The sequence below is a fragment of the Tupaia chinensis genome, unplaced genomic scaffold (genome assembly GCF_000334495.1).
Source record: "Tupaia chinensis unplaced genomic scaffold, TupChi_1.0 Scaffold000008_1, whole genome shotgun sequence".
Classification (NCBI taxonomy): Eukaryota; Metazoa; Chordata; class Mammalia; order Scandentia; family Tupaiidae; genus Tupaia; species Tupaia belangeri.
In genome coordinates, this window is record NW_006159437.1 from 139,985 (window position 1) to 153,282 (window position 13,298).

General features: G+C 36.0%; 1 protein-coding gene across 6 annotated transcripts in view; it reads right to left on the reverse strand.

Moving 5' to 3' along the window:
• Nucleotides 1-13,298, reverse strand: part of SHPRH (SNF2 histone linker PHD RING helicase) — a 91,434-nt gene that overhangs the window by 23,951 nt on the left and 54,185 nt on the right. For all 6 annotated transcript variants that reach the window (XM_014592858.2, XM_014592820.2, XM_014592893.2 and 3 more), the window contains 5 exons: nucleotides 11,262-11,435; nucleotides 10,742-10,804; nucleotides 9,311-9,536; nucleotides 6,776-6,919; nucleotides 5,505-5,606 (listed from right to left, as the gene is read on the reverse strand). In XM_014592858.2, the coding sequence (XP_014448344.1) occupies nucleotides 5,505-5,606; nucleotides 6,776-6,919; nucleotides 9,311-9,536; nucleotides 10,742-10,804; nucleotides 11,262-11,435 (709 nt within the window). The remainder of the gene's footprint in view (nucleotides 1-5,504; nucleotides 5,607-6,775; nucleotides 6,920-9,310; nucleotides 9,537-10,741; nucleotides 10,805-11,261; nucleotides 11,436-13,298) is intronic.

The window sequence follows — 13,298 nt, forward strand, 5'->3', positions numbered from 1 at the left end:
TTCCCTACATATTTAAATTTTCCTCTGTTCATTATTTCTTCCTGTAGTTCCATCCTTCAGTCTGGAATAAATTTCCTACTGTCCAAAAATCTTCCTGTAATATTTGTTGTAATGTGAGTCTTCCGGCAATGAATTTTCAGTTTTAGTTAATCTGAAAATATCTTGATTTCTCCTTTCTTTTTCTTTTCTTTTCAGGAGAGATTTTTTTGCTATAGGGTGCGTGTGCTCATCAAAGAAACAGAGAGAGAGAGAGAGAGAGAGAGAGAGAGAGAAAGAGAGAAAGAGAGAAATCACTTCCCAGGGGGGACAGAAATGCTTCAATCCCTTCTCCTCTATTCTCCTCTTTCGATTTTGGGCACACATGCACATGCACCCAGTCTGAGTTTTAAGCCACCAGGTCTGGGACTCGAACCATGGGTGACTACGTGGGAGTCCAGTGACATAACCACTATGCCATCTGCTGTTCCCAATTTCTCTCTTCTTTTAATCAAATGGAAAATGCTAAGTGTTCAATGAAAAGTACACTCATATTGTCTGTAACCAGTTTTAGGAAATTTTGAGTCATTGTCTCTTCAATTTAGTCCTGCCCCATTATACTTCTCTATTCCTCCTGAACTTTAATTATAAGCTACACTCTAGACTGTGTCCAGAATCCTTTACAGTGTATTTTGTTCTTTATTTTTCTTTCTGTATTTCTACTGGATCTTTTCTGTGATACTGTACTTGAGTTGACTAACCCTTTTTGGGGATCTAGCCTCTACCTAGTGAATTTTTATCTTGATTCTGTCATTTGTTTCTTAACAGTGGGAATATTTTCTGAGAAACGTATTGTTAGGCAATTTCACTGTTGCATGTACGTCATACAGGGTACCTACAAAACCTAGACAGTACAATCTACTATATACCTAGGATATATGGAAAAGAGTATGGTCCTTACGGGACTTCCATTATATGCCATGACATTATGTGGCACATGACTGTATTACACTGTTACAAGTTCCCATTTGATTCTACTGTCTGGACTCCAGTTCACTGTATCTCTGTCATCCAGCTCTCCCCTCTTCAGCATGTTAACCATAATTACTTTGGAGTCTTTTCCCTCTAGACCCACACCTGGATTATTTGGGGCTTTGGTGCTAATGTCCACTCCTCCCCCCCCTTTTTTTGGTCATTTTTCTGTCTTTCATATTGCTTGAAGATTTTCACAGTATGTCAGATTTCCTAGTTTGTTTTTGCAACAAATAGCAGAGACAGAATAGGATGTTAATTTTCCTGAGAGGGGAATATACTCACCCTTGTTAGGCAGTTAGGCTAAGAGGGTGAGTAATTGTCTTAGATTAGTAAGAAATTCAGCTGGTTTTAGAGAATAATTTCATGCTTTTTGAAAAATCAGTTCACCTATGATTTTAAATGTCTAAAGGACAAGGCTTGTTGTGTTTGATGTAGGCCCCTCACTCTAAAGGAGGGAACTGTTTCCAAGGCACTGTGTGAATGAAAAAGATTTCACTCTATATTAGTAATTCAGGCCAGTTACCATGTCACCTGGCAGATGAACAAAATTAGTTGTGCATCTGAAGGTCCTCTAGGTTCCCAATTATAACACCTTCTCCTATAGCCCTCAAAATCTCTGATTTCTCTTTCTTCTATGAGGGTCCCTACACAATGGTATACTGTATCTTCCGCTGGTATTCAGTCTCAGTAAATGCTTTCAGGCAAGACAATGGCCCCAATCTGAGCTCACCCACAAAGGGCTTTCCCTTCTTTGGAATGTCATTTCATCTCAACCGTTTTGCCTACACAAGTTTCCACTATCTTTAAAAACAAGATTTTTTTCGATCGTAATAACTGTTTCCCCTACTTGTTACCCATGACAAGTGACAGCTTGCCACTGTCTGCTACTCCTACCCAAAACAGAAGACCCCAACAAGTAGTAAGACTATTGAAGATCCCATGTGGTGCTGGTTTTAACAGCACATGTAAAGACTCTATGTGATTGTCTAGCATTACTTAGAACATTTTATTAGCTTCTTGATATCTTTTATCTTTTTTTTGTAGAGGTTTTCGCTATAGGGCGCGTGAGCTTGCCAGACATAGAGAGAAACATAGAGACAGAAAGTGAGAAATCACCCCCTAGGGTGGATGGTCATGCCGCAATCCCTTCTCCTCCATTCTCCTCTCGGGATCTTGGGCACGCACGCACACGCGCCTGGTGTGAGTTTTAAGTTACCGGGTCCAGGACGCAAACCGCGGTCGACTACGTGGGAGTCCAGTGACATAGCCATTACGCTAACTGCTGGTTCTCAGCTTCTTGAGATCTTATACAGAAAAATGTTGATCAACAATATAACATGTTCATCTTTAAATTTCTGCAGTACTCTTGAATATATGCCATTCTGCTCTAAATTATTAATCTATATTAATCTGCTAAATTTGGTGGCATCATTAATATCTCACTTAATAATCACTATCAACTCTAGTGACTACCATCTGTTCACATAAAAACACTGTAAGTTTTTTGAGGCCAGGGACCAGGACCATCTAACTCAAACTCCTAGTGTAATAGTATATAAGAACAAGTACACAATATATGTTCACAGACTGCCAGAGTGAAAAAAAAGTTTGTACTTACTTTAAATATACACAATTATACAAATTGGGATTATATTCCATTAGTAATGTTATCTTTTCTCTCAATTTCTAACATGAAATTTTGTGCATCATTATGTACTGAAAACACCATTTAAAATACTTACATCATATTCTCATTATAAGACTAACTCAAGATTTATATAACCACTGTACTTTTTAGCATTTCTCATTTGACAATTATAGATTCAGCATTCCTAATCCAAACATCCAATATCTGAAATGCTTCAAAATCTATAGCTTCTTGAGTGCTGACATGATATCATAAGCGGAAAATTCCATTCCCAACTGAGGTAGGAGACAGGGACCCTAAGAATATATTAGGGGATAGGCCCAAAATAGAATCACAGAGGGATAAATGTTAAGGTGGAGACACAACAGTTCAGCAGCAGCAGCTTAGTTCTTACTCAACTACTTGCTCACAAGAAATGGCTTGCACTAGTGACAGTGATTAACCTAGGCAGCATGACCTAAAGCAAATCTAAGAACTAAGTCTTTTTCCCCAGGCTCTACCACATGCTGAGAAGAACATAAGATCAAATGGCCTTTATGGTCTAAAGCTTTTAGACAAAGAGTCTCATAACTTACATACCCCAAAATTAGGAAAAATAACTAGACTCATCTCACATGTACCCCTCACCACCAAGGGGAATGTATGCCTAAGTCCCTCCTGAGAATAAGCCTGGGCAAAGTCCCTCCTAACCACGATAAAAACCTCCTGTCTCAGATCTGCTTTGGCAACCCATTTGAGACTTCCTCCCAGCTTGGGAGCTCTGTTCTTCCTTCCCTCTTTTAATAAACTCTGCTGTTCTATCCCCTCTCTGTGTTTGTGTCTCTAATTTTTCGTGAGTGTGAGACAAAGAATTGGGTTCATTGCTGTTACTGCACTGGGTATTGGGCAAAGTGTACCCCAACTTCCTGCATCACAACTTCAGTATATGCAAACTTTGTTTTAAGTTAATAAAAATATTGCATAAGATTATCTTTGGCCTCTGTGTATACAATGTACATAAAGCATAAATAATTTTTTTTTGAGAGGTTTTTCTCTATAGGGCACGTGTGCTCGCCAGACAGACAGAGAGAGACATAGAGACAGAAAGCGAGAAATTCCCCCCCCCCCCAGGGGGGACGGCCATGCCGCAATCCCGTCTCCTCCATTCTCCTCTCGGGATCTTGGGCACGTATGCACACGCGCCCGGCGTGAGTTTTAAGCCACTGGGTCCGGGACTCGAACCGCAGTCGACTACGTGGGAGTTCAGCGACATAGCCATTACGCTAACTGCTGGTTCCCAAGCATAAATAAATTTTATATTTAGACTTAGGTTTCATATCCACAATCTTATACATATGCAATTATTCTAATTTGAAAAAAAAAGTAAATAAATCTAAATAAAATCTAATACTTCCCATCTGAACTATTTCAAATAAGAGATATTCAACTCATAATACACCACTGCAATACTGTCATAGCTAATGGATTTATCAAATTCCCTATTTACTTAGAATATTTAATGTCCAAGAATTATTGAGTCAAAGAATATAAACTATAAAAAATTGTCAAACATTACTGTTAAAGTGCTTTATGTGAAATACTATGTCAATTTAAATTCCCATTGGCAAAGCATAAGATGTATCTGGTCACTACCTTTTTGTGAACACTAGAGTGCTATCATTTAAAAAAAAATCTTTGCCTACTTGTTGGCAGATAATGGTACCTATGTAGATAATTTTATTCATTTATTTTTTTGGTACAGTGTTGACCAAATAGGATTTTCCTAGGTGTATTATTATAATATCTTTGGAATTTTAACTCTTTTAGGAGAGATTTTTCCTACAGGGCATGTACACTTGCCAGAGAAAGAGAGAGAGAGACACAGAAAGTTGGAAATCACACCCCACACGGGGGGACAGCCATGCCACAATCTCCTCTCCTCCTTTCTTCCATTCTCTTAAGATTTTGGGCACAGACGCACATGCACACAACCTCAAAACTTGAGTTTCAGGCCTCGGGTCTGGGACTCAAACTGCAGTTGACCACGTGGGAGTCCAGTGATGTAACCATTACACTATCTCGTAGTCCTGGAATTTTAACTTTTTAAAAAGTAATTCAATATACAGAGGATAAAAACTTATGTCTTACAACTAACTGATGATTAACTTTATTTTGACTATCATTTAAAGTATAGGAATATTACATTTTAAAAATTCATTTCTAGGGATGTTGAGACTTTTCTCTAAATGTTATTTGCATGAAATTGACTACTGAATGATTTTTTCGTTCTTTTTCTCCTTTAGAGTATCAGTAGTAGTCGGGGCCAGCCAAGTTGGCATAATGGTTATGTCACTGGACTCCCATGTAGCCGACCATGTAGTCGACCGCATGCACACCCAAGATCCTGAGAGGAGAATGGACGAGAAGGGATTGTAGTGTGGTGATCCTCCCAGGGGGGTGGTGATTTCTTTCTTTCTGTCTCTGTCTCTCTGTCTCTGTCTGTCTAGCGAGCACACGCACCCTATAGCAAAAACCTCTCAAAAAAACCCCAAAAAAACAAACCAGAGTTATGATTAAAAATTGGACTTTCTAGACCACTGCACTATTTTACCTATAAGGAACATCTAATTTTTCACTTTGTCATCACTGGGATTTAGTGATTCACTTTAGGACATAAGTACTAGCTTTTAGAGCCAACTCTAATCTACAGCTTGCCTTTATTTTCTTTATCCAAAAATCTACTACTGCATCTTGTTCTGATAATGTGCCTGTACATTGATTGTGGGTCTAACAGATTAAATAGAAGGAATCATGAAAATTGTTTATAGTAATAGACCATTAGAAAAAGTACAACTTAAAAAAATACCTTCTCCAAATTAGTTAGGTAAAGAAGCTGCCCAAGTTTTTTCTGAAGCTGTGATGTAGCAACGGCTTTATCATTTAGTAGTTTTATACGATTTTGTTCTACCTAGAAAAAAATAATAAAAAAAAGGTTTCTTTCTCAGAAACATGGTTAAAGCAGACATGCACAATTCTTCTTCCATCATATAAATGTCTTATTTTAAGAAAACCTATTTATATTTTAAAACTCAAATTTGCAAAACAGATACTAGATAGTATACTTCAGGACTTTTCTTTTTTGCTTTATGTAAGACAAAATTCAATGTAGAGTTTTTTAAAATGAGAAACATCCCTATAATACTTGAAGTGAGATAAAACTCAAACCAAACTATATTTATGTACTATTTTTCAGTATGAGTCCATGGGCTAAGAAAAAAAATTAAAAGGATTTGCTGCTTTCACCTGAGTGATTTTATAAAATCCAGGGAACAATATTACTGTCTTTCCTGCTCTCCCCTGGTTGAAGATAATAGACAAAAATGTAGAATTGAAATAATAATTTGTTTTCAGAAAAAACTTACTGATAATTCATATTTAAATCACACAGTATATGATTTTATGTATACACATAATTATATATTAACATGTACATATAATTGTATATATTATATAATTTCTAACTATTTAGGCCCCTGGGCTTTATAGACGTAAACAACTTAAAGCATTAAACATGCATAAGAGGTAAAAATAAATTATGAAAAAAATACTTTTTATGTGGAGTAGAAAAGATTGGTGGAGTTATGGTACAATCCTAAGATACAAAAAGGAATTTATTAGAGGACAAGTTAATATGTGTTCATCATTATCAAAGGAAAATACTATAAAAGAAAAATTTTAGTGGTTCTTACAAAAGATTTTCCTAGTTCTGATAAAGCTGAAGAAATAGAAAATATGTCTAAAAAGCAGAGAATAGCTATAGCTTTTAGCACATAGAATATATTAATAAATAGATGAATATTCAATAGATAAATATACAATCTGGAGAGAAACAAATAAAAAGTGCAACCAGATAGTGAATGCAAAAAATGTATTAGAGTAAGATCGCTTATCTTGGAAGCTTTTTTGACCTACAAAAAAATCTTCTTCATATGGCTCAAAATAAAAACAGAATTTGTATACTTATATAATAAACACTAATAGATGAGATCACTGCCCTGATTCTACCTCCTCCAAGGGTCTTGGATTTTTCTTACATCTACTTTCTGTGCCCCTCTGTGTGATTTGCTTGCAAAGTACCTCATGTGGTTCAATGATATGAAGAACGGGTGGGCTGGGCTTTGGTTCCCTAGGGTGACGCACTCTTAGTCGTTCTGTTGCCATTGCAAGTTCATCAATAGCAGATATACGATTCCTCAGAGCCATCCAATATTCGTGAAGCAACTGAAGGAACAGAAATGACAGAGGCAAAGGTAAACCACATAATTACAGTCAGTTAAAACCTTCAAGATATGGTTTGAATAAAAGTGGTTTTTTTTTTCTTTAAAGTTATTTATTTTTTACATTAATTCACTATACATCATTACAGCATACAAAAGAATTTTCCATCCAAAATACACTGTATATTGGCTCAATTAAGCACATCAACATACATGTTATCAGCAAATAATTTTCCATTTCTTATGTCTTGTATACATTTTTTTTTTGCCATCCATGATTCCTTATCCCTCACCCTCTGCCATGTGATTTTTAAGACATACTTTTCTCATTAAGCATCTAAGGTACAAGCAATTACTTGAGCCGTTTTTAGAATAAATAAGTGAGATTGAAAAATCACTATAGGATACGGCCTCTTTAGAGTCTTAGAAAAAGAATACCCAAAGATTTCCTAGTAGGACCAAAGATCTATGTAAGTCAATATTAGGCTAATGAATTTCTTTTTTGCTTTACTGTAAAAAAAAAAAAATTATTATAACATAGTTCATATATTTAAAAGAGCATTTTATGTATATGTAAACAAAAGAATACTAAAATACACAACCAAGTATCCCCCATCTACTTTAGGATAGAGTAATACGAATTTTTCGGAGAGCCCTTGTGTGTTCCTTCTCAACTATGTCATTCTTTTTTCTCACACATTCCTCCTTTGGCACCTAACAATGGGGTAACCACTATCCTGAATTGTACTTATCATTCCATATTTTTCACTGGCATAATAACTATGTGTAATATTCTTTTTTTTGGAGAGGTTTTTGCCATAGGGTACGTGCGCTCACCAGACAGACAGAGAGACAGCAAGAAATCACCCCCCAGGGGGGATGGTCACGCTGCAATCCCTTCTCCTCCATTCTCCTCTTGGGATCTTGGGCACGCACGCACATGTGCCCGGCGTGAGTTTTAAGCCATTGGGTCCGGGACTAGAACTGTGGTCAACTACATGGGAGTCCAGCGACATAGCCATTACGTGGGAGTCCAGTGACAGAGCCATTACGCTAACTGCTGGTCCCTGTGTAATATTCTTAATAATTGTTTGTGTTTCTGAAATTTATAGAACTGATAGATCAGTATAGATTTTTGGATATGCTTTCTTCACCAACTTTATTTTTTAAGGGAGATCCTAGGTGATATGCATAGCAGTAGCTGATTCATTCGCTGTTTTTGTGAAAAAGTTTAGTTTGAAAAGTTATGGATATAACTAATGGATGAAGATCTGGGAGAACTGCATAATAAACACGCCTCTGGACACACAGTAGGGGGTCAAAATGAACCCAAAGGAAGAATATAGGTGAAACTGGATATTAGATACAATATTGTCATCTTCTTTGGCTGGGTAGAATTAGCTGTGTAAATATGCTTTGTATTTACAATAATAAAGTATGAGGAAGAACATTCATTACACATCTATGATTTTGACTTTTATCAGCATTATCAATTTACCAATATTATACTATAGTACCAATATTAACATAAAATTACAGATAACATACCTTTTACATAAAATTTTTTATCCTGCTTTAAAGTATAAAAAATTTAGATTATAAAGAAGATAGCATATGGAATTATGACTTACTCATCTTCAAAGTAGGATAATTAATAACAAATCCAGATGTAACAACTAATTCCAAGTTAATAAATTCTGGACTCTCATCTCATGTACACAATTACAATAAAATAGAATCATTAAAGTGTAAATATGAAAGGCTGCTTTGTGCCTTATTCCTTACAATACGTTCCAGCATTGCAAATAGAGAGATATTTACTCTGTTCCTCAATCTTCACGTTTGTTATGTTTGATCATTAGAGCAAAAGCAAATAAAAACAAAATAAAAATAAAACTCTAGTTTTACAGAATAGCAGTGTATGTTCAAGTTAAGAACATAAAGCAACACGAGGCCGGATTGTGATGCAGCAGACCCATATGGGGAAGGTCCTGGTTTTACACCTTGGGTGCACATGCCTGCCCATGATCTGGGCCGATTGAGACTGGGGGTCTTTACAGTGTAAAGACTCTGTTGGGGTTTCTGTCTTTCTTTTTCCCTTTTTCTGTCCCTCTATTACAAAGAAAAAAATTAAAAGAACAAACACTTGCACAACTAGATGAAAAGTTTCATTAAGTTTCTCATGATTTCATTAAGTTTTATTCATGGTTTTCTTTAATAACTAGAAGGTCCTCATTATTTGAGCATTATTATATTCATTGTTCTTTATGTAATGATTATACTTTGGGGAAAAAGAAATTATACCTCAGTAGATTTAGAAATATGAGAGAGAAAAAGAGAAAGAGCAATATAAAGGATAATTTTTAATATTGGAAAGAAATTTATAATACCATACCTTATATTCCTTCTTCCATGCTTCAAAGAGATCCATTGACGTACTTCCTTCATCAATGAACTCAACATCAAATCTATGTGATTTTGCAAATGACAGGAGTGCTTTCATAGACCGCTCTGTCTCACTTATTGCCCACAGACCCCGGGTGGTTGTAGGTGCTCGATCATCTACAAGTCCTTCTTCATCTTCTATCATCTCCTCAAATATTGCAGTCTGACCTTTGACCCTGAAAATATACCGGAACAAAACTGCAGCAATTACTCTCAGTAGTAGTAAGCATTGTAAATGAGTGATATTAGCAGAACAAATAAGGGCTCACGGTTAATAACTTTCAATAATTTTCAATGCCATATTGATATGATGATGCTTGAGAATCTTTGGAAAAACCACAGCAATTCTGAAAATGCTAGAAGCATCATAAATTTTTCCACTGTTTTTTGAGAACAATGGTGCATAATTTAAAAAAAACCTAAATTCTAGGCTCTAAGTCTGAGTTTTAAACAAAAACCACCACTGACAGCTATTCAAAAAAAACACAGTCTCATCTAAATGTACACTGTCTTTTTGAGGCAATCAATTCAAACTTATTCTCTTCTCAATTTCCATGTTTGTTAACACCATGACTACATGTACTAAGTAACTGGATCTCTGGCACTAGAACAAAGGCTCTGTGTTGGAAAATGGATATTAAGAACGAGAGCAGGGACCAGCAGTTAGCGTGAGGGCTATGTCACTGGACTCACATGTAGTCGACCATGGTTCGTGTCCCGGACCCTGTGGCTCAAAACTCACTCCGGGTGCATGTGCGTGCGTGCGTGCCCAAGATCCCGAGAGGAGAATGGAGGAGAAGGGACTGTGGTGTGGCCATCCCCCCTGGGGGGTGATTTCTTGCTTTCTGTCTCTCTGTCTCTCTCTGTCTGTCTGGCGAGCACACGCGTCCTATAGCAAAAACCTCTAAAAAAAAAAAGAAAAGAAAAAGAACAAGAGCAAACATTTTATAGAATACTTACTATGTACCAAGCATTATGATAAATAATTATGTGTATCTGCTTTTTAAAATACTATGAAAACTCAATGAAGTAAGAGTTATCTTCATCTAAAGAATGAGAAGACTGGCATCAGGAAGTAATGCGCTCCCAACAGGAGGCAGAGATGTTAGTTCGAATCTGTTGAACTCAAGAGTCTGATCTCTTACCATGTCCCTAAACTGTCCTCAATTACCCATTAGTATATGACGTAAACATTTAGGAAATAATTTCTGTATGGTTCTGTAAAACTAATCATATTAAATGATCAACTGTCAAAGGTTTACTAAACTAACTTAATAAAAGAGAAATATAAAAGGTCACTGTAAGGAAATACACAATCAAGCATCAAGTCTTATAAAATGTTTCAATTTCCTGATACGTAATAATCAAACAGAGAACTTACGTGTTAGAAAACAGCTTTGATTCATATTCTGTAAACAATTCATCAGCTTTACAAAAGACACAGCTGAAAAAGAAAAGAGATTATAAGAGACATATTTATAAGCAAACCAGCAATTGGGTCACTTTAAAGAGAGGCTTAGTATGTTATATTTCATTTTTGCTTTATAATAAATATCACTTCAGGAAAAAAGTTACATGGTTTTCAGGACATGATCCTTGAGGGTATTATTATTATTATTATTATTTTTTAAGATTAGAGTAACAATTCATCTCTTTCTACTTCTGTCTGAATTACCTATGTCTGGTCTATTATACGAGCCATTACTTCTCTCAGAAGATATCCTGCTTTAAGAAATAATGCCACTTCACTGCACATGGTCTTCACAAAGTTTGTGGAAAATACATATTATGAAAACACTACCCCTGGATTTCAAAATTTTTTTGGACCAAAACTCATATATAATCCCATTTTTCCCACGAACTTTTTGAAGTTCCCTTGTATGATTTCTTCTATTACCTACCAGTTGAGAGGAAGTCTAGCGGGTCTGAGGTGGCAGATTGTTGCAGATTCAATAACATTACGAGATGGAGGCCCCTCCAGCTTTTTTACGGCTTCTCTTACCAGCTTCTGGAATTTATTCAGCTCTTCCATTTGTGTTGTAAGTAAGAACTGAAGACCTCTGCAGTCATGAAACCTGATTCCCATCACCAGCAGCACAGTAACACAAAGAAAGGAATAACAGATCAATTTCCTCAAATTCAGAAAATGGTTTCCAAACAAAGTGTTACAGGAACTGTATTTATACAGCCTCACTGGAGTAAGTTTTCTTTAGGAATGTTTTCAACTGGTATTTGCTAGTAGTCAAGGTATAATTACATTGGGTTGTATGCTAAAAAATAAATAAAAGTCCATAATATTCAAGAACTGCAAAAGAATATAGAAAATCGCTCTGTCTCAGGTATACTTGTAAGATCAGGAGGGTCACATTCTTCCTTTTTAAGGCTGGCTGACAAATGTCTCTCTTGACATCCTTGCTCTATGTGAAGTGACTGCGGAATGAGACATAAAGACAAAAAATTGAAAAGAAAGAAGTGGCTAAGAGCTGTATTCCTCATCATAAAACAAAAAAAAATACATTTTTAGTTAGGCATTTATTATATGCCAGGCACTTTGCTGACCACTTTTGTAACATTTCAACAGTCGTCATTATGCTTATGTTATGGACAAAGAAGAACAAATTAAGGTGACTAAAGTTTATGAAGAAGGGAGGAGGAGTAATCCCTACCTTGAAGTTATATCACAGTGCTAGGAGTTAAATCCAAATACAGTGCTCTTAGCCTTATGTGTATATGGGTTTATGAAAGGAAAAAGAAAACTTAGAATAGTAAGAACTTAGAAATTGGAAAATACAAAGAGGATTGGATTGCCTTTTTAACTTAAGAGTATCCTTCCATATTCAGTTTTGTTTTCTACAGTTTCAGTTTTGCCTGCGGTCAACCACAGTCTGATAATAAGTGAATACAGTACAATGTGATATTCTGAGAGACAGAGTAAGATGAAGACTACATTCACATCACTTTTGATCATAGTATATTGTTATAATTGTTCTATTTTATTTTCGTTATTTTAATCTTTAGGTACACCAAATTTTTAAATTAAGCTTTCTCATAGGTACGTATGTACAGGGAAAAACATAATACATATAGGGCTTGGTACGATCTGCAGTTTCAGGCATCCACTGGGCGTCTTGGCACATATGCCTTGAGGAAAAGAGGGGACTACTGTATTACATACTTGTTGAAACACCATATGGCTTCCTTTCCAAATCATTCATAACAGCCTGTGTTCCTCCCTGAAGCCTTTACCAGTACTTTCTAATACTAATCTATGCTTCTTTCAATCCATAAAGTTTATTAGCATTTTGTTATATGCAGTTTTCATACATATTCCTATTTCTGAAATTGTTCATGGGTCTTTATTTTTCATTGAGCTAACTTTTAGAAGGCAAAGATTAGATCTTCTTAAAAAAAATATGGAACAGGCAGAGTAGCTGCTAAATAATTCCTAAAGAATTTACATAGACAGGCAAACAAAACTTGTTTAAGTATCAGTATTATTCACAACAAATTCTACGGTTTTTATTTCTTATCAGAAATATGAACTGTTATTCAAAAATTAACTTTTTTTTTTTTAAGAGAGGTTTTTGCTATAAGGCATGTGTGCTTGCTGGAAAGACAGAAGCAGAGGGACAAAAAGCAAGAAATCACCCCCTGGGGGGATGGCCACGTCACCATCCCTTCTCCATTTTCCTTTCAGGATCTTAGGCAAGCACACACACATGCACCTGGCATGAATTTAAGCTGCTGGGTCTAGGACTTGAATCACAGCTGACTACCTGGGGGTCCAGGGACGTAACCATTATGTCATTTGCTGGGCCCCCAAAATGAACTTTTATAGCAAAGGGAAGGAGTAGCTTTGGAAAATTTCTCTCCACTAACTCATTTCTGAGCACTGTGAATACAGGCTGAAAATAAAAAGCGTTTAACTAGTCTTAACA